We start from the raw sequence: 18,205 nt of genomic DNA on the forward strand, positions 1-18,205 counted from the left end.
AATGGATGTTGTGCCTCTGGGGTTTTACAGCATAGTTGTTTGCATTGTAAATCATTCAGAAAAGGCTGACTTCATTTTAGTTTGTCTTATGATATATTTAATGGGGGTTAAGTCCTGCTAAAACACTTCTAACAATGGAATCGTGAGCAGTGCCTTTACATCTTTTGAAACAGAATAAATATCGCCACTGGAAGATAGTTTCTGGCTTCAAACGCCACTTCAGCTCCCTTCTGAAATGTTCACTGTCTAGTAGAAATATATGAAAGAACAGCAGAAGGAGGAAAGATACAAAAATAAATGAGTTGTATAACATTTAAAGGTGCAATACAATGTCACAATCCGCAGGCCTAGTCTTTGCAAGTGAGCATCTTCTGCTTTGCTCTGAACTCTTCCCCTCTGGATGTGAACCCGAGGCTCAAAAACTAAAATGCAACCCTCAATAGTGAATGTTGAGGAGCCTCCTGCTGTCTTTTGTTGACTTTATTTAGAATTGCTGAGTCTTTTTGCTTTGGTTCATGTCATTTCATTGTCTACTATGAGGGGAAAATACAGAGAACCATCACAGTGTAATAAACCAGAACCAGCATGTAAGTTCCTGGATCCTTTGTGAACAGGAACATTACACTCTATAATCAATATGCATGTGTTTTCCTTGGCACAGTTGCAGCCGAGTGTTTCAGTTTCAAGAGCACATCCTGTTCTTGTGTCCCTGTCTCATGTTGCAAGAGGGGATTAACAATGCAATTATTCCTTCTTATTCCTTAAAATGCTATATTATATTCATGTAAATATTTCAGCTATCATTTGAAAAGTCCGGGACTCATATTTAGAGTTTTTTTTTAATAAAAAGTCATGAATGAGGACTGTAACTTCAAAATCAATCATGTGGTTCTGCTAAATTTGATAATTATAGGCTGAAAATAGTAGGACAAATCTAAATATCTATTCATACATGTATTCCTCTCATATAATTTTGGATAGCATCCCGACGGTGTGACCCGTCAGTCAGTAAAACAACACCGGCATGCTTCACTGTGAATGTGCTGCATTTAGTTTTTCCATTCTCAATCACAAAGTAAGGTGACCTACATAGCATGTCTAGCAGAAACCTTGTTACTGCGTCTTTGAGTATTCAGAAAAGCGCTATATAAAATCAAAGTAGTATTATTATTAATGACGATAGGTACCTTACAAAGGTAAACATGCCTATTTGATTCACTGAATAGCTGATTCTGTGACTGTAACTTGAGATCTTCAACTTAAATCAACCATTGTAAGTGTTTTATTAATAAAGTAATTATTATTTGATCTGCTGGACTAGAGGGTCAAATTTCATGCAAATGCCTTGTTGTTCAAACCCCACTGGCTCTACATTTCTAGTAATCCTGGTGGTGCATAACAGTCTGCCATCCTTACTTTATTGCATCGCAAATCACATTCCTGAGCTATTCAAATGTCACATTAACTGAGCCCCAGTGACGCTCAGATATTGCTCTGAGATGACCATGCAAATGATTTGTACTTTCACTGTGATTGTCTTGCAATGAAACACATTCAGCTGAAGGCAGCGCTGCAAAGAGGAAAAGTAATTGACTGTAACCATTTGCAGAAGCATGGGAAGATTTCATTGTTGCGTCAATGATAACTCCGTAATAAACAGCATGTAAACATATTACAATCCTAATGCTATCTAGTGTGTGTGTGTGTGTGTGTGTCAGGTGGTGTTGCTGGGTTAAAATGAAATGCAGGCGTGCACAGTGTGTCTCTGGGACACGTACAAACGCTGCCCTCAGTTCTAATGATTTAATTAGTGAAGCAGGAGACAGACGCTAGTTAACAACCCCCTTCAAGCTTTGCTTTGCTTCTAATGCAAGTTTAAAAAAAGGTTTGCTGCTTACATCATTTTATATATATATGATGGAATCACTTGCAGTGGTCATTTTGTAGCGCAGTTATTGCATGTAGTTTGAAATGTATTGCAGTATATGCACCATTAAGCTGATAGGACCCCTCTTTATATAATTGGATGGCTCTTGATCTCGTTCATTGGCGCCGCTGAGGCAAGTAGCAGTTCATCAGTAATAGGTGCTCCAGTGAGTCAACTTGCATTGTTTATTTATTTTTTCCCGAATAATTGATTTGTTATTGCGCACGTGTGCTCATACTCTACACATATTTGAATTAGTTAATCCGTGCTTGTGTTCCTTGTTGCTTCTTTTGTGCGTATGAAAGTATCCCTGAACCTTAATATCTCAGCTCCCGAGTCCTCTGTTGTTCTTTCGACTCATGTATTGTGTGCTGCTATGTGTCCGTGTCCCTGCAGCACTGCAGTAAAAGCGCCTCCAGTTCTTGGATGTGGCTGCTGAGGTCATCAGTCATTATTGCCAACAAGCCATGGCCCCGCATCACTCTCACCATGACAACCACAGCTCTAATACTCGTAATGGCCGTCTTCAACATGGTAAGCTTTTATATGCAGGCGCTGCAGTAAGGGAGGAGTAACACCAATTAGGCTTCAGCATCGAAGTAGCACAACCCTTGAGACGATTAGTAACTGCGGTGTAATGAGAAGTTAATGCAACACCTTGTCACACAAGATGGGAACCAGGGATGTTTAGATTTTTTGCACAATCATATTCATTAAACAAACTTACTTATCAATACTGCTGACTTAATGTAGAAATAGCTCAAATCTTTCTTGCAACTACACAAAATAATGCTGTATCGCAGCAGTAAATATGTCTCAGACATCATGGTTGGGGGCTGTGGAAACACTAGCATTTAAATTTTTTGTTTATCTGGATGCTTTTCATTTCTTTTCTCTATTACGGCTGGCTGTTTTGCCGCATAATCAACGACATAAAAACATATATTTTTGTTTGGCTTTCTTCAAATAATTATGGTTTCCCTGCATAATGGTGCCTACACCATTTGCATGCAGTGTATAAGAGAATATCATACATAACAATTTTTTTACTCCATCACTTGTATCTGATTGAGGCAAAGTTCTGTAGAAGAAAAAATAAAAAGGCTCGGTTAAAGGTGAAATAGTAGCCTGAGGCTTTTGGGGGAAGTTGCGTGATGAAGCCAGGTGTCAGGACCCATGGTTGAGACCTTCACACAAATCGATTCCAGAGATTAAATCTTGTTTTGCGCCTGACGCGGGTCAGTCGCTAAGGGCAGATGAGCCAAATTAACTTGCTCAGTGTAGCAGCCGATCCTCATCCTATCCTGCAGGCTCACTTTAAAGGACATTATTGAATGGCTGACCTCTTATCTAACAAGACTCTATTTTCCTCCTGCAAGTACAATTCAGAAGAGTTTGTATTTTACCAGCCTGACGTGCAAAACAAGCAGACAGAAGAGTGTGTTTGTAATGTGCATGTGAATCGTGTGCGTTCTTTTTTCTTTGTGGTGAATTTGAACACAAAAAATGTTTTCAGCACAGACCAAAGAGATGACAACCTCTTTATTTCTGTTGACCATGTGTTCTTTCTTCTAGTTTTTTTTAGAACAAAATGGGCTGCCTCCTGCTCCTGTATACAATTCATCCAATGAAACAAAGTTTCACCCTAATGGACAACTAATTGCCTTTTCGGGCAAAAACAATTTCTACCTCCCCGTAAGTAAAGATTTTAATAATCATCTGCACATTTGTTTTCATCCTTGGTTGATGTTTTTTTCCAGTTATATCAATCTGACTTTCTGTCCCTTTTTCCGTCCGTCTAGTATTTAATTTACAGTTGCATTCTGGGCCTCATATCTTGCTCTGTGTTCCTGAGGATAAACTACGAGCTGAAGATGATTATCATGTTGACAGCTGTTGTGGTCTACAATGTCATCATTCTACAAACACATGCCTCTCTGCTGGATGAATATAGCAGATTTCTCTACAAGACTGAAAGTCTGGACAGGTAAGTGCACGGTGAGAAACAGATACGGTTCAAGAGAGCGTTGAGAGTCAGGGTGAATGAATAGAGGGCGTTGAGGTAGGCTGAGAAGAGAAACAGTTATGTTATGGTGAGACAATGGCCATCTGATATTAAACCTGTGGGATTCGGAGTAAGTGGGAAACCATGATATGAAGAAAAACGAGAGAAAGAAGATCTACCTCAAGGTTTTCCAGTTAGTCAAGTCAATAATAGCTCTAAGTGGAGGCACCTAGGGGGTGCCTGAACCATTTAAACTGGCGTCTCCGTATTTCCAGTTCTTCTTCACGAGCATGCAGGATATATCAGCAACCCATCGATCGCTTGGTGGATCTTAATGCTGGACAGTTGCGGGTGCTTTTATGTTTTGTATTCAAGCTTTTTCCTGAGTGCTGATGGACAGTGGTCAATGTATTGTAGGTGCTATGCTACATAAGATAAGATAAAATAAGATAATCCTTTATTAGTCCCTCAGTGGGGAAATTACAGGATTACATCAGCATTGCTCACAAGTGAATAAAGAATAATAAAATAGAAACAAGTAATATAAATAGATATAAATAAGCAGTAAAACAGTAGAATATTAATATACAGACTGAATAGTAAAGTATATATAAAAAAGTACAGTGCAGCTAATTTAAATTACAGGTTTATGTTGAGGTTCTGGATGTGAGCAAACCTGAAAGGAGATAAAGATTAGCAACATTAACAACATAAATGCAACGCTATCTAGTTACACCACAGCATCTTACTTTTTGCTCTTATGCATTTGATTAGGGAGGACGCAACCAATCTGACTACAATCTGAATTTACTGTTAGTATGACAGAATGCGTGACATTTAAATTAAATATCTAGTATCATCTGATTAGACTGAATACACCAAAAAGAAAACAATTACTGATTGCATGAAGGCAACTAAGCTGAACTGCATTGTGGTCCAATCACGTATCAAGTCAGTGTTTAGCCTACAGCTTGTTGTTGTTGTTTTCCATAAGGACAATGCAATGTCAATGTCATGTCAGAGTCTGCACTGAATGATAATAGCGTTTGTGTTGCTGAAATAATGGAAATACAAATGCAAGTCCACGTTAGTTACAGTCTCCATTGTGTTTCAGATTTAACAATAGGATATGACTATTTCTAGAAATCGACTGCAGATGTATTGCATCGTTAGTAAGAAGTTATTGAGGCTATAGAGAAACCACAGTACTCCTTGATGAATCATTTTAAACATACACCTGTCCGAGCCAATCGCCAGCTGGGCTATATTGTTCATTTGAGAGTCACCTAGCCGCTGAACTTAACTGGTGTTAGCACGACGGTAGCTGTTAAGCCAAAAAGACACAGCAACTAATGATCATAATTCTATAAATACAGCTGTGATCAAACTGACTGCATGTTCTATGACACATACTCAAGATTCGCCATCTGCGTGTTTATATGAATGCACATGGCGGTCCGACAGCGGATCAGTGGGAATGTCGCTAAGCTAGCTAGCGACACGGTCAGTGACTGTATGAACCATAGAATCTTCTCAAAGAGCAGCTGTCAACCACGGCATTACACCGCCTTTACATATCATCAAATAACCAATGAACACCGTAAACATTCATCAGCGTTATGAGAACTATCTTATTTAACTTAGCATGAACGCGTCTTGTCCTGCACCGTAGCTTGTTGAACTAGCAACCAAACAAAACTTCTGCACGCTAAATCGCTGATTCGCAGCTCAGCCGCAGGACACTAAAGCGTGGCAACATTGCTGTGTTACTCTGGTCGGGGTCCTTACACTTCAAAATCCCTGCTAACGATGACGTGTGGGCTGCAGCACGAGTTTGTGTCCTTTATTACTAGTCCCTGGCGCAGTCACACGGTCGGTTGAGGCTGTGACTTCGTTGATCAAAGTTCACCGAAGTCGGAACTCCACACGGTTAGAGGATGCTAATTTTGCATATATTACACCAAGTCTGTGTAATAGCCTCTAGATTCTGACAGCTTGGTGAACACCCAAGAAATATGTAGGAAACCCATGAGTCTGAAAAATAGAAAAGTCAGTCTGCGTAGACTTAACGAGCAACTGAAACGTATTAAATGGCCGATATTCAAGGACAACTCTGATCTAGGATTAAGATTGCTGCATGGACCAACAGCAGTTTTTAGTCATTAGTTCCAGTGGCTACGTTCCCCTCATGCCACTGTTCTTCACCCACACTAGTTCAGCTGTTCTCCCTCTCAGTGTATCTCCATGTTCTAGTCCACACCACATCCTCATTCTCAGCCTGCTCTGTTACAAACAACTCATGAAAGCAGCTGCTTAATAAGGATGAACAGCATAATGAGGTAATAAGGAATGAAACCAGTTTCTTTTAGACATTGTAATGGAGAAGTCTTGTCCATGGATATGTCGCACATTACATATAGTGACCGATGCCCACGTGCCGAATGTGGTTTGTTGTTCAGTCTGTTGATTTGACACTGATATATTATGGAGGGGTGGGCTGCTGGAGAATCTTCAGAAAAGCAATTTAATGGTAAGTAAAATGGTGTGTACCAAATTATCGTTTGGTTACTTTCATTTTTGTTGTATTATATTTATGTTCTAAAGGAAATAGATTTAGTTTTTTTGCGCGGCTCATTGTTTTTGTGCACTCAGCCAAGAGAGACTGAACTACACTTGCTCCATAGACTGTGAATAATGGAATAAAGTCTTCAGACAGTCTGACAACAACACACACTTGCTAGAACATTAAGATCATTTCTTATAATTAATTTTCTAAAGCCCTACTTGCGAATTAAAGTATTTTGAATGTAATATCCAAAACAAAATTTTCAAAACTGCATCATCACATGGCATCATCAATTTAAGGGACATTTTGTGGTTGCCAGCAGAGGAAATACAGTTCTTAGTCATTTTGGTGATTGACTTTCCCGTCCAAAGCTATTGAAACAGCATAATGGCAATATATTCCTCACAGTTTTGGTCACAGTGGCAGAGAACGCACTCTTGTGAGTGATTCCGATTACATAACTGTTATAAGAGAACCCAAAATTAAAAACAGTGCCATGCCACTTGTCCTTCAAGATGGCAGTAGCAGTCTCTAACAAAATGATATGCAATTAAATGAATAACTTCTTATTTTTATTTGGTATTTTTGACATACACAGATATGTAATGTGTGATGATGAATGTTCAATGTGCAATGTCAAGACTCTATTTGATTATATGACAAGACATTACGGTATGAAGTAGCTATATTTCGATGCCAAATTTGTCAAGCCGAGCATACAGTCGTACCTTTGTAACATAACAGCAGCAGAAAGAAACATAATACGTACTGAGGCCACTCTTTGGTCAACAGCTATACAAAATGGGAAAGTGCATTTCTGTGGTTGTAAAACTCATCAGAAAGTTAATAAACGATGCTTCCTGTTTCTGTGCTTTCCATCTCCGATTTATCTTCAGGTGAAACTGTTTCAGTCTTTGCCCTCAATTCTGTGTAAAGAATTGATTCGATAATGAACCAGGTAAGAGCAGAACTTGCAGGCTGTGTCCTCAGTTGTCTGCCCTAGATGAGAGTCAGTTAACATTAATATGCAAAATGTGCTTTGCAGAAATTAGGATGCAACAGTCCTGTTGGAGTGTTATCACACATTCAGAGCTTTAACTCAGACTTCGCTAAGAATAATCAGTTTCATTATGGATTTGAATAAGAGCAGTGCTCATTTATTTAACTGCTGTCAAATTGTATGATTAGGGAGTGTGTTTGAGCATGAGCTGCAGACAGATTGGTATGTTTGCACACACAGGACAATACATCACTGTATCTTGGTTGGTTGCCTCATTCCGCCCTGGACAGGTGTCCTATCTTTTGGTTTATGCTGGTGGAAGCACAAGAGCTTGATGTGTATTCACAGTGCCTCATCTTTGCAGATGGGGAGCATCTCATGTTTAGTGCCTGTTGAAAAGCGTTCCTTGTGAGTGAAGCTCAGCCGCTGGAATGCAGACAGTAAACAAGCTCTTGTCACAGCAAAGCAGAAGTGACAGTCTTAACCGAGTGATGGCGTGGAATAAAATGGTCTGCTAACCAATCATGTGACCACACGGCATGGACGACAGCTTGTGATTTGAATTTTTTAATTAAATGGTATTACTCTCATCTCTGTTTTTTTTTACCACCACTTTTATCGTTTTCTTCGTGCCGTCTCTCTCTCTCTCTCCCTCCAAACACAAACACATCTTTCTTCTTTCTCTGCCCTTCAAGACCAGGAGTTCTCAAAGACCTCAAGACTATGGGCTCTATCTCCCTCTTTATCTTCTTCATCACTCTGCTTGTACTTGCCAGACAGGTAAGTCCACACTGTAATAGTTTGAATGATGTAATCATCTGACGTCTGCACATTTTCCCCCTTGACGGCTCTGAAACGTCACCATTTCACTCTTTGTATTTATTTCTGTACGCGTTTTCTTTTAGTTTTCTCCCATTTTCGAACAATTTAAATAAGTGTGCCATAGTCTTTGTTGCCACTAACTTAGTCGGTTGGCCTGTGAAAGTGTAGAAGCACATTCTACATCTTTTACGCACCCGTCTCATGCTTCGCGTTGAGGAATTCCACGATCCCGTGATCTCTCCAACCCTCTAGTGGTCTCCTACCAGTGGACACAATTGAGTTGTGATGTCCTGTCCAGCTTCTCATGAAGCAGCGCAGCTGGGGATTGCACCCCCATTCCTGTGAATGCAGAGGAAATTGGATTTCCGATGCCACCGTTCATAGCTCTCTTCATACTGTGTGTGCCTTCTATAACCTCTGAGCTTGGGGAAGAAATAGGATAAATAGAGCGGATAAAGCTTTCTGGCTGCTGTGCCACACTGTGGAAGAGCGGCATCGTGACACCAGTTGGTCTAGTCCACCTTCAGACACTATTGGCCAATGATTGACAACAAGTCTGAAGTTACCAACCCATTGTCAGACCTTTTACATTTTGATCACGCAGAACGTTTCCTGTCTTACTCTGAGCTAGTAGTGACATACATTACATAACACAGTACATGTAGGCCACGCAGTACATGGAGTGTGTGACTGCGTGCACATGCAAGTGTGCACGTGAACTACATTTGTATGGTTGTGTCACTGACAGCACTCTGTGAGTCAGTGAGAGAAGACATGTGCAGAGTAATATTTCTGTTTTCTGTCGGAGCTTATCACTAAATGGAAAGCAGCTCATCCCCTGGGCTTTATACAGTGTGCTGGGAACAAAACAACATGGCTGCTACACTTTTTCTTTCCCCGTGGGGACTGAATTGTGTCCACAAAGAGCATAATGACGACATGAGTGGATACACAGGCAAAGCAAACGCACCACTTTTTACTACATGCATCCGGCGCCACTGCTAAACTGATACTACACCTAGAAAAAAAGCATAAAATGGCCACTTATTTGGCCTCGTAGTACACTGAGCGCATGTTCTACATGCATTATTTAGTGCGATTTAAATTGGTTACGTTCCACAACTGTTGACACACTTTGGATTTCCATTGGGAACTTTCTTTTTCTGGAAATGCTCAAGGCTTCTTTCTCACGTAATGAGGAACATGTGAGGATGGTGCTACTGTATTTTGATGAAGCCACACATAGACATATTGAGTTTGAGCTGATGGTAAAGGTATTTGTCAAAGACAAAGTACTCCGTCCCGAGCTCAATGAAAAGACTGTACAGCAAAAGTAACAGATGCCATTTATTAATATCTTCTCAGCCTCAAAAGTTTTGCTCTGATACATATACACTCTGCCCACCCTCCACCCTCCACCCACCCTTTTTTTGTTCTTTGCGACTGTAACAAGTTATTGCATTTCTAAAATCCAATCATATTACTTTCTCTGCTTGTTCATTTTTCCATCAGATCATCTTCAGAAAATGTTTGTCCTCGGTTGATGCATCCTTTTTATGAAATCAGAAGAACTTGTGTACTGCTCAGGAATAAGTGCTTCGCCCAGTATGAAAGGAAATGAAATGTCACTTAAGAAATTGTTCCTGCAAAATTCCCACTCGAGAAAGTAATTCTTCTCCGCAATCATTTGACTCCATCTTGCCGTGCATTGTCTTGTTCCTTTAGTTCTGGTAAAATAATCATGTTGTTGCATCTTTCCATTTGTGATGCATAAATCACTGTCTTGCTGTTTATCTTGACAGAAGTTGTATAAGTTTTATTTGTGTGCAACTGTCAAATTTGTATTCCGTTCTTTTCTGTCTTTGGCGGAATTGTTATTTTTGTAGCGGTTTGTATTTTTCTCTGTGACTTGATGGAACCAAGCTGGACCTTCAGTCTCTTCACCTCTGTGTCCTCTTGTAACAGAATGAATATTACTGTAGGTTAGACTTTCTGTGGAAGAACAAGTTCAAGAAGGAGTGCGAGGAGATCGAAACCATGGAGAACCTCAACCGGGTTTTGCTGGAGAACGTCCTGCCTGCGCACGTTGCAGAACATTTCCTGGCACGGAACTGGAAGAACGAGGTGGGCAGAAATGGAAGAAAACCTTCCATTTGAAGTTGTGAAGGTTTCTGCAAATTGTGTTTTGACAAATGGATGCAGTACATAAAGTATGTATTGTGGTTTCAGAGGACTTGCAGTACCAGTGGCTGTATGCCAAGATTACGTTCATTCACTGCATTTCAAAGCAGCTTAACTCAAATATAATCTATATTGCATTCCATATTTTCCAATATATCTGAAATATGTACATACTTGATTTCGTTGCTGCTATTTATGTTGATTTTTAATCCACTCAAAAACCTACAAGAAATGCATTTTCTCTTTGTGTGTGTGTGTGCGTGTGTGTGTGTGTGAGAGACACAGAGACAGACAGACACAAACAGACACAAACATGTATAATTCAAATTTGGGAGCATCCAAAACCAGACTGTGCATTAGAGAATTGATGAATTAATTCATGTGCTACTTACTTAAATATTACAACTTTTTAAATGGAACTGGAGCTCATCATGTAGTATAAGGATGATTAATTTCCGATAACAATGACAAAGCATTGAAGTGAATTTGCTGACTGGCCAGTGAGACCGTGTCATTCATCATTCTGAATCCTGTTATATCCCCCGAGTGCTTATCAATGTGAACTGTGGGAATTAAATTTTACATCTGAGGAAGTTTAGAGGACGCGTTATCCTGGAGGTCACGGGAGTTTAAATAGTAAGGATGCCTCTGCTGCAAATAAATTAGAATGACGAGTCAGCAAATGCCCGGCACTTGAACAGGAATCATGAGCTGTTATTTGGGTGATTTGCATACTCATTTGTCCGTCTTGTGTCTGCCTCTCTGGTCCCTCTGATGTTTTTATTTAAGAATACTGTCACGTATTCATTCAATATATCAGAATCCTGTCACCTGTTTTCCATCTTTGCTAAGAAGTCTGTGGCTTATCAATTTGATGTCATTGTTTTGCAGCTGTCCAAACTAATATCTGTGTTTGGTCGTGCAGGATCTGTATCACCAGTCCTATGACCTGGTGTGTGTCATGTTCGCCTCCATCCCAGACTTTAAAGAGTTCTACACCGAATCTGACGTCAACAAAGAAGGATTAGAGTGCCTCAGGCTCCTCAACGAAATCATTGCCGATTTTGACGAGGTAAATGACCCTCACACTTGTAACCTTCACAACATCCGGCACGTGCACCACGGACGCTGGAAACAAAGCAGGATACCCTTTCCACTAGGTTCCATTGATTTTCTAAGTGTATGTGATTGGACTATGAACTGTGTGTATGATGTGCAATTTACAACCTCCGGAATTGGTCAATTCTTTTTGGAGAGGATTTCACCGACAGTAATGCTTATTGAAAATCCATGCACTGCAATATATAACATGCACATTGATACACATGCATATCTTTTAAAATGGAAACATGAACCATCACTTTCACCATAAACTATCTCCCATTTTTCAAAGTGGTTCTGTTGATTGTGTTCGTATTTGTGTGCGTAGCTGCTGTCAAAACCGAAATTCAGCGGTGTGGAGAAGATCAAGACTATTGGCAGCACTTACATGGCTGCTACTGGGCTCAATGCATCTCCTGGACCTGAGTACACATCACAGGTAGGCTCACCACACACATTAAAAGCATGCACAATCATTTGTGTTGTCACCTTTCACAACTTTTTTTCCCCAACTAGAATTGAAGGTGTACCTGGTTGTGTTTCCTCTGTTTCCCAGGAGCATGACCGGCAGTACATGCACATAGGGACCATGGTGGAGTTTGCATTCGCCTTGGTGGGGAAGCTGGATGTTATCAACAAACACTCCTTTAATGACTTCAAACTCAGAGTCGGTGAGTTTCACATGAAAGCAACATTTCAGTAGCAAGGACCGCACCCTCAAAATGAAACTTTACGACTTATTAAAAGAACACATCATTAATATGCAAGGCTTGAACTGCATTGTAGCTAGTACTTTGCCAAATGTGTTGTGGGGAAGCTGTGGGAAAACACTAGTTACATGAGACTAGATTAAGCGGATGTAGTGGAGATACTGAACTCTGTGGAGTACCAGCGACTCATGATTGTATTGAGTGTTCTGGGATGCAATTAAAGGAAGCAGAGGTAGTGGCTACAATCCTGAATGAGTGAACACAGTAAAGGGCAGGCGAAGTCCCAGGCAAGGAGAGAACGTGGTGGAACTGCTGATGGAACCAGAAGCGAGAAGCCATCTTTCCAGGCTCTGGAAGTGGAAAGAGGACGGTGTTGGTCACAGTGATGGGATGAGGCGGGGTATTGGGAACATGTGAGGAAACCCTAAAAAAAGGAGAGTGATAATGTGGCTTCTAAAGTTCAAGCAACGTGAGCAATTGGATTCCGACAGCGAGTTAACAGTAAAAGGAAAGCACCTTGGATTTTATGCAGGCTCTATGCATAGAAGATCTTTGAGATCTAAAGATGGCTGGAGGCCCGGCTCGGGCTACCAGATAACAGTTTATATGGACCAACACGTGTCGAATGGATTAATGCAAGAGGGTGAACTTCAGAACTCCTGGAATCAGCAACAAGAAGCAGTGACTTTGGAGTGGCCCCTTAACTTGGAGAATGTATTGGTGTGTACTAGCGTTAAAAGGATTGGCTTGACGTGGCTACTATGGGGTACATTTCCTTGGGTGAAGTGAAAGCGACTATGCAGTCACTTGCGAGCTACTGGGGGCAAACCATCTTCCTTAGAAACCCCCCAAACCTTTGGGTTGATCGTCTGAGAAGAAGGTGATCCCATTCCAGTTGGCAAGAAGACTGAGTTCAGGGTGTGAACCATCTGGTGAGATAAGAGTCCTCAAGTGATGTTTTGATAGCCGGTGGGAAATAAATGTTTGCCCTCAGGGAATGATGCGTAGGGAAGAGTTGAGGTGGTCAATGAAGGGAAGAAGTTGGGGATTTACAGTGTGATGTTGATGGTAGCCCACTGGGCAAGAATGGGTTTATAGGGAAGACTGGAGAATGTAGTAAATGATGGGAGGAACTTGCTGCTGCGAGGGCTGTGGAGAAAAGCTGGATGCTGGCATGCCGATGCCATTGGCTCCATTTGATGGAGGTGGAGGGCGCAGTCCTTAAATGACATTACACTTAGAGTTGGTGAGTTACACACAATAGCAACCAAAGTGCAGTGAGAGTGAGTCACACATCTCTAAGCTACTAAAAACCTCTTAGTACTTACCCACAAACTGCATTTCACCTGCCGTTCTGTTACATTTTCCAAAAGTGGCTGCAACTATGAATTCACCATCACTTTACCTGCCAATGTTCCTGACCTCAGAGACCAACAATGCCTAAAAGCCTGTGTGTGATGGTTTGCACCACCAACAGGTTTTATAAGCTGACAGATGGAAAAACTGAGGATACATGTAATAAGACATTCAAGGATCATTTATTGTCATTATGCAACAACAAAATTCAGTTGTAGCCCATTTGCAACATAAAAACCCCACCATTGCCATAACAAGCATGAGGCATCAGCAGGAAGACGAGGGATCCTGACACTCTGCAATCATTTTAATTATTAACTGCACGCCTGGTATAAATTCAAGTAGCTGCAGGCATTTTAATAGCGTTCAGCCCTCGGTTGCATTTGTGCCGACTGTTTTTCTGTCCGATGAGTCTGGAAATATGAAGCGCTCGAAATAAAGTTTGCTGTTGTCTGTTAGACATCAACATGCAGATGAGATAGGAGAACCCAACAGCAGCCCTTCTGGCTCGTTCTTTAATTGAAAGTAATCATTGAGTTTTTTTGTGTTTACTTTAAATGATAAGCTTTTAGGCTTTATGCATCCATTTCTCTCTATTTTTAGAGCACCAGTATGCTTAAGGGGGTCATTTAATTATCTTGACAAACACGGAGCCATAAGCAGATGTCTATATAACAAGAATATGAAACTCTTTGCAGCGAGACATGGGTATAGTCGTGACAACACAACAGCAGAGTGAGAGAGAGAGTATTGAAGAGGAAAGCATTGCGGGCAGGTCCCAGCTCCCTGCGTGCGCCAAGAGTTTGAGTTCAATACCTTCAACCCGTCTGTGGATTTCGCAGCATGGATTGCTCCATTAACTCAGCAGTGTGCGTGTGTGTGACTGTATATCCCCGCTGCTTCCAGGCAAGCCTTAAACGCATCAGAGATCAGCCCCCCCCCCCCTCCCACCAGAACTGGACCTAACCACTGGCCGGGTGCCTGCGCACTTGTGCAGATTGTGCAATTGTGCAATTTCCAGCAATTTGAAAGGTTGACTCGGAAGCCAGAGTGAAGAGCAGCGCGGTGTCGTCTGAGTGCTGTGAAAAGCTCCAGAGCCTGCTGAGCAGAGGTGCTGGGACAGCTGGGGATTAGGCTGCATTTAGCTTCCACGTCATCGCATGTTCTGATGAAATCTTGTGAAAAGCTTTGTTTTTCGGAAGGCCTTTTTGAGCTGCACTCTGGCTGCACTCTGATTAATCAGTGAGATCAAACAACTGATTTTAACAATGCGCTTGTATTACATCAGAACTGGAAACTAAATAATTGTTTCCTTCTTAAAAAAATTATGATCTCAACACGTAAAACATGTATTGGAAAGATATACAATGTCATTAACTGTAATTCCATTTAAATGTAATTACGTCCTGTAATCTGAAAATGTAACTGACTAAATATGTTACAGATACATCTGGAATGTTCACTGATTGCTTGGTTTCCTTTGTCAGGTATTAACCACGGTCCAGTAATAGCTGGAGTCATCGGAGCCCAGAAACCACAGTATGATATCTGGGGGAACGCAGTGAATGTAGCCAGCAGAATGGACAGCACTGGAGTCCTGGGGAAAATACAGGTAATTAATTAATGCATATGTCAAGGTGATATTCTCAATTGTTTTTATTGTCATACATCTCATGAAAACCGCAGTCCACAAACCAATGGGTGTCGTCATGACATATACAGTCTGTGGTTCCGCATTATGATTTTGGGTTGTCTGTCCGGTCCATTCTGGTGAATGCGATATGAACGGCTGGAGGAACTTCTTGAAATTTGGCTCAAATGTGTCCGTTCCATTTTTTTGTGATATCTCAGGAGCGCCTTGGGCAAATGTCTTCAAATCTTTGCCTGGCCTCAGGGATGAACAGATTTTTTGTGGTCAAAGTTCCAGATCACTAGGACTTGTACAAGAACAAGAGTGAATTTCTCCAAATTTGGCACAAACTTTAAACTGGTCTCAAGGACGAATTGATTAGAATTTGGTGGTCAAAGTTCCCGTTGATCTTCAAAACACATTTTGGGCCATAACTCAAGAATGCATATGGTAACTATGACAATTTCACACACATGTCTAATAATAAAATGATGAAGCGATGACATTTTAGACAGATATGAACTGCAACATCACTGGTTGGCGGAGTCAACTCAATCCCACATACACCGTCCGGCTGAAAATAGTTCACAACAATAATGCAAGTTAATAATAGGTGTGATTTACATCTTCAGGAGGAATACATGCACTTGGGGCCGAGACACATACAGTCCACCTAATACTAGCAACTGCCCTGCTCTAACACCGTTTTTACATTTTTATTGGAATTGTTGAAAATAAGAAATACAGAGTAACTCCAGCGTTTACCATTTTCTGAGACGCATTCAAGAACAAACTCATTTTAGAAGTGTGTAACTGTCAAACATCACTTTGTGTTTGAAGTCAAGTTTCTTTCAAAGCAGAAGCAGCGCTCCATTTTCATATAAATACATTGTAAAGGTCAGTGCAGATGTTTAAAAGATAAAACTCTTATTCCCTCTCCTTGTGCTATTTCTGGTAGCGAGGACATCTCAACATCATGTGACATCTTCAAATCTTACATTTCCCCCCTGTTTGGGCCCTGATAAGATGTAATGGTTTTTCACCTGCGTGACATGTGGCTGTGGGAATCATTCAGTCCTCGGAGGGCTGTTACATCTGAAAGCCGGCTCACATTTGCTAGAAACATCTGCTGCAGCACAACTGTAGTGCTTTCAATTCCATTCCAAGATTGCCTGTTGATATTTAAGACATTGCGAGTGAGTCGAAGTTAGCACATAGATATTTCCAAGCCTCTGTGTTAATAGTGTTTCACTGCTGTGTTATATTTTATGGTCACGTTACATTTAATTTGATGCATTAGCTATGATGATTAATGCCCGCGATCGCTTATAATCCTCAGTGAGAATGCAGTGCCTGTTAATATTTAATGTGCAGAAGCAACAATAAGAAATGTAGAGGGATTTATGAGTGTCGCTCTACTTAACACATGCATTTTTACAAGATTGTATGAAATTAATTTCAAGTTTAGGGTTTTGACGAGACTTTACATCCGGCTTTTGTCCGCTAGCATACAATAGAGGTTTGCTACTGATGAGGTAACGGTCATCAGATGTTTCTATCAGCTTCTGCGCATGCATTCCTTTAAAGAGCTGAGTATTTTTGGGCTGCAGGAATTTAATTCAGATGTTGAAGATGCGCAAAATGGACGTTACCAATCTGCTTCTCCCTGCAGGTGACGGAGGAGACGAGCCGCATCCTTCTGACGCTGGGCTACATGTGCTCGTGCCGAGGCATCATCAACGTCAAGGGCAAAGGAGAGCTCAAGACCTACTTTGTGCACGCAGAGATGACCCGCTCACTGTCCCAAGGGAATGTAATGCCGTAGGACTGCTTCAGAACATGCTACATGTACGCAGGCAAGAAGAACAGACGCTTACTACAGATGGAGATACATTCTTCTCACAGCAGAGCGGGACACACAAAGGAATCCGATCGACAGAGCGAGGAGGATGAACATCTGATTTTAATGTTGCATTGCAAGCTAGCCATGCTACAGCTGTAGAATACATTTAGGTACTTACTTGCTTTATGTAACTACGTGTAGCATGTACAGCAAGAAGGCAATAACCTCTGAAATATATTTGAATGTTGGATCCAGAAAGTCAGTCACTTTGCCTTTTTCAGCCTAGTACGTCAAAAACAGAATCTGTACTTCACTTTCCAGGATACAGTGTATTGTGGAGGTCAAACAATGTACGTGAAGCAGAAGAGAAACAAAGAAAATACTTCAATTTTCACACCAGGCCTCTTGAAGAGTTTCCAAAACATCCAGAACATTACAGAACTGACGTGCTGGTGCAATGGATAAACGGATTTTTTTGCTTTCCCCGACTTCTTGTTTTTAAAAAAGGGATATGAAAAGCCACGGATGGAAGAGCTGATATTAAAAGCAAAGGACACATGTTGCAAGGGAAACCTGCATGGAGAGGCTGATCCAACAAGGAGACACGCACACGTGTGTGTGTGTGTACGTAACTCCATCGACCTTGTTCGAAGCACGAAGTCTTGGATGTATTCTACAGGTGGGTCATAAAAGGAAAAGCATCACAAAAAAAAAGAGGCTATGAATATATTGTGATATTCATGCTGGGTTGAGTTTCCCAAAACTGTCCTTGCGCTTTAATCATCCCGTCTTCAATGACACCGTCAGGTCTCTTCGGCAGACTGAAAATGGAGATTCAGGGGTTTGTTGCCGTTCAAACGACGCCGGACCCAAAAGGGATGGAGATGATTTGAGTGAGAAGATGTTCATTTGGGAAACCCGAGCCTGGTCTGTGTACAGGGTAGCTTTAGAGTGCGTACGGTGGTTTTGTAACAAAAGAAAATGCTCCCAAAAAAGTGTTTTAATGTTTTCTGATGCTTTGTTTTTTGTAAAAACTTCATTAAAATTTCTATGTATTTCAGTTC

At 41.1% G+C, this 18,205-nt stretch overlaps 1 protein-coding gene across 2 annotated transcripts in view; it reads left to right on the forward strand.

Annotated features, from left to right (window-relative positions):
* The window catches only part of adcy2a (adenylate cyclase 2a), a gene marked incomplete at its 3' end in the record, with an annotated part of 47,838 nt that extends 30,715 nt beyond the window's left edge, over positions 1–17,123 (forward strand). Inside the window, exons 16-25 of one of the 2 annotated variants that reach the window (XM_079226888.1) lie at positions 2,324–2,461; positions 3,503–3,622; positions 3,730–3,914; positions 8,194–8,278; positions 10,286–10,444; positions 11,427–11,573; positions 11,931–12,041; positions 12,159–12,273; positions 15,156–15,280; positions 16,971–17,123. In XM_079226888.1, coding sequence (XP_079083014.1) covers positions 2,324–2,461; positions 3,503–3,622; positions 3,730–3,914; positions 8,194–8,278; positions 10,286–10,444; positions 11,427–11,573; positions 11,931–12,041; positions 12,159–12,273; positions 15,156–15,280; positions 16,971–17,123 — 1,338 coding nt within the window. Of the gene's footprint in view, positions 1–2,323; positions 2,474–3,502; positions 3,623–3,729; positions 3,915–8,193; positions 8,279–10,285; positions 10,445–11,426; positions 11,574–11,930; positions 12,042–12,158; positions 12,274–15,155; positions 15,281–16,970 lie in introns of both variants that reach the window. The other variant, XM_079226889.1, reaches the window with a different exon arrangement.
* Positions 17,124–18,205: the final 1,082 nt, after the last annotated feature.

Source organism: Taurulus bubalis (assembly GCF_910589615.1).
Source record: "Taurulus bubalis genome assembly, chromosome: 12".
Lineage (NCBI taxonomy): Eukaryota > Metazoa > Chordata > Actinopteri > Perciformes > Cottidae > Taurulus > Taurulus bubalis.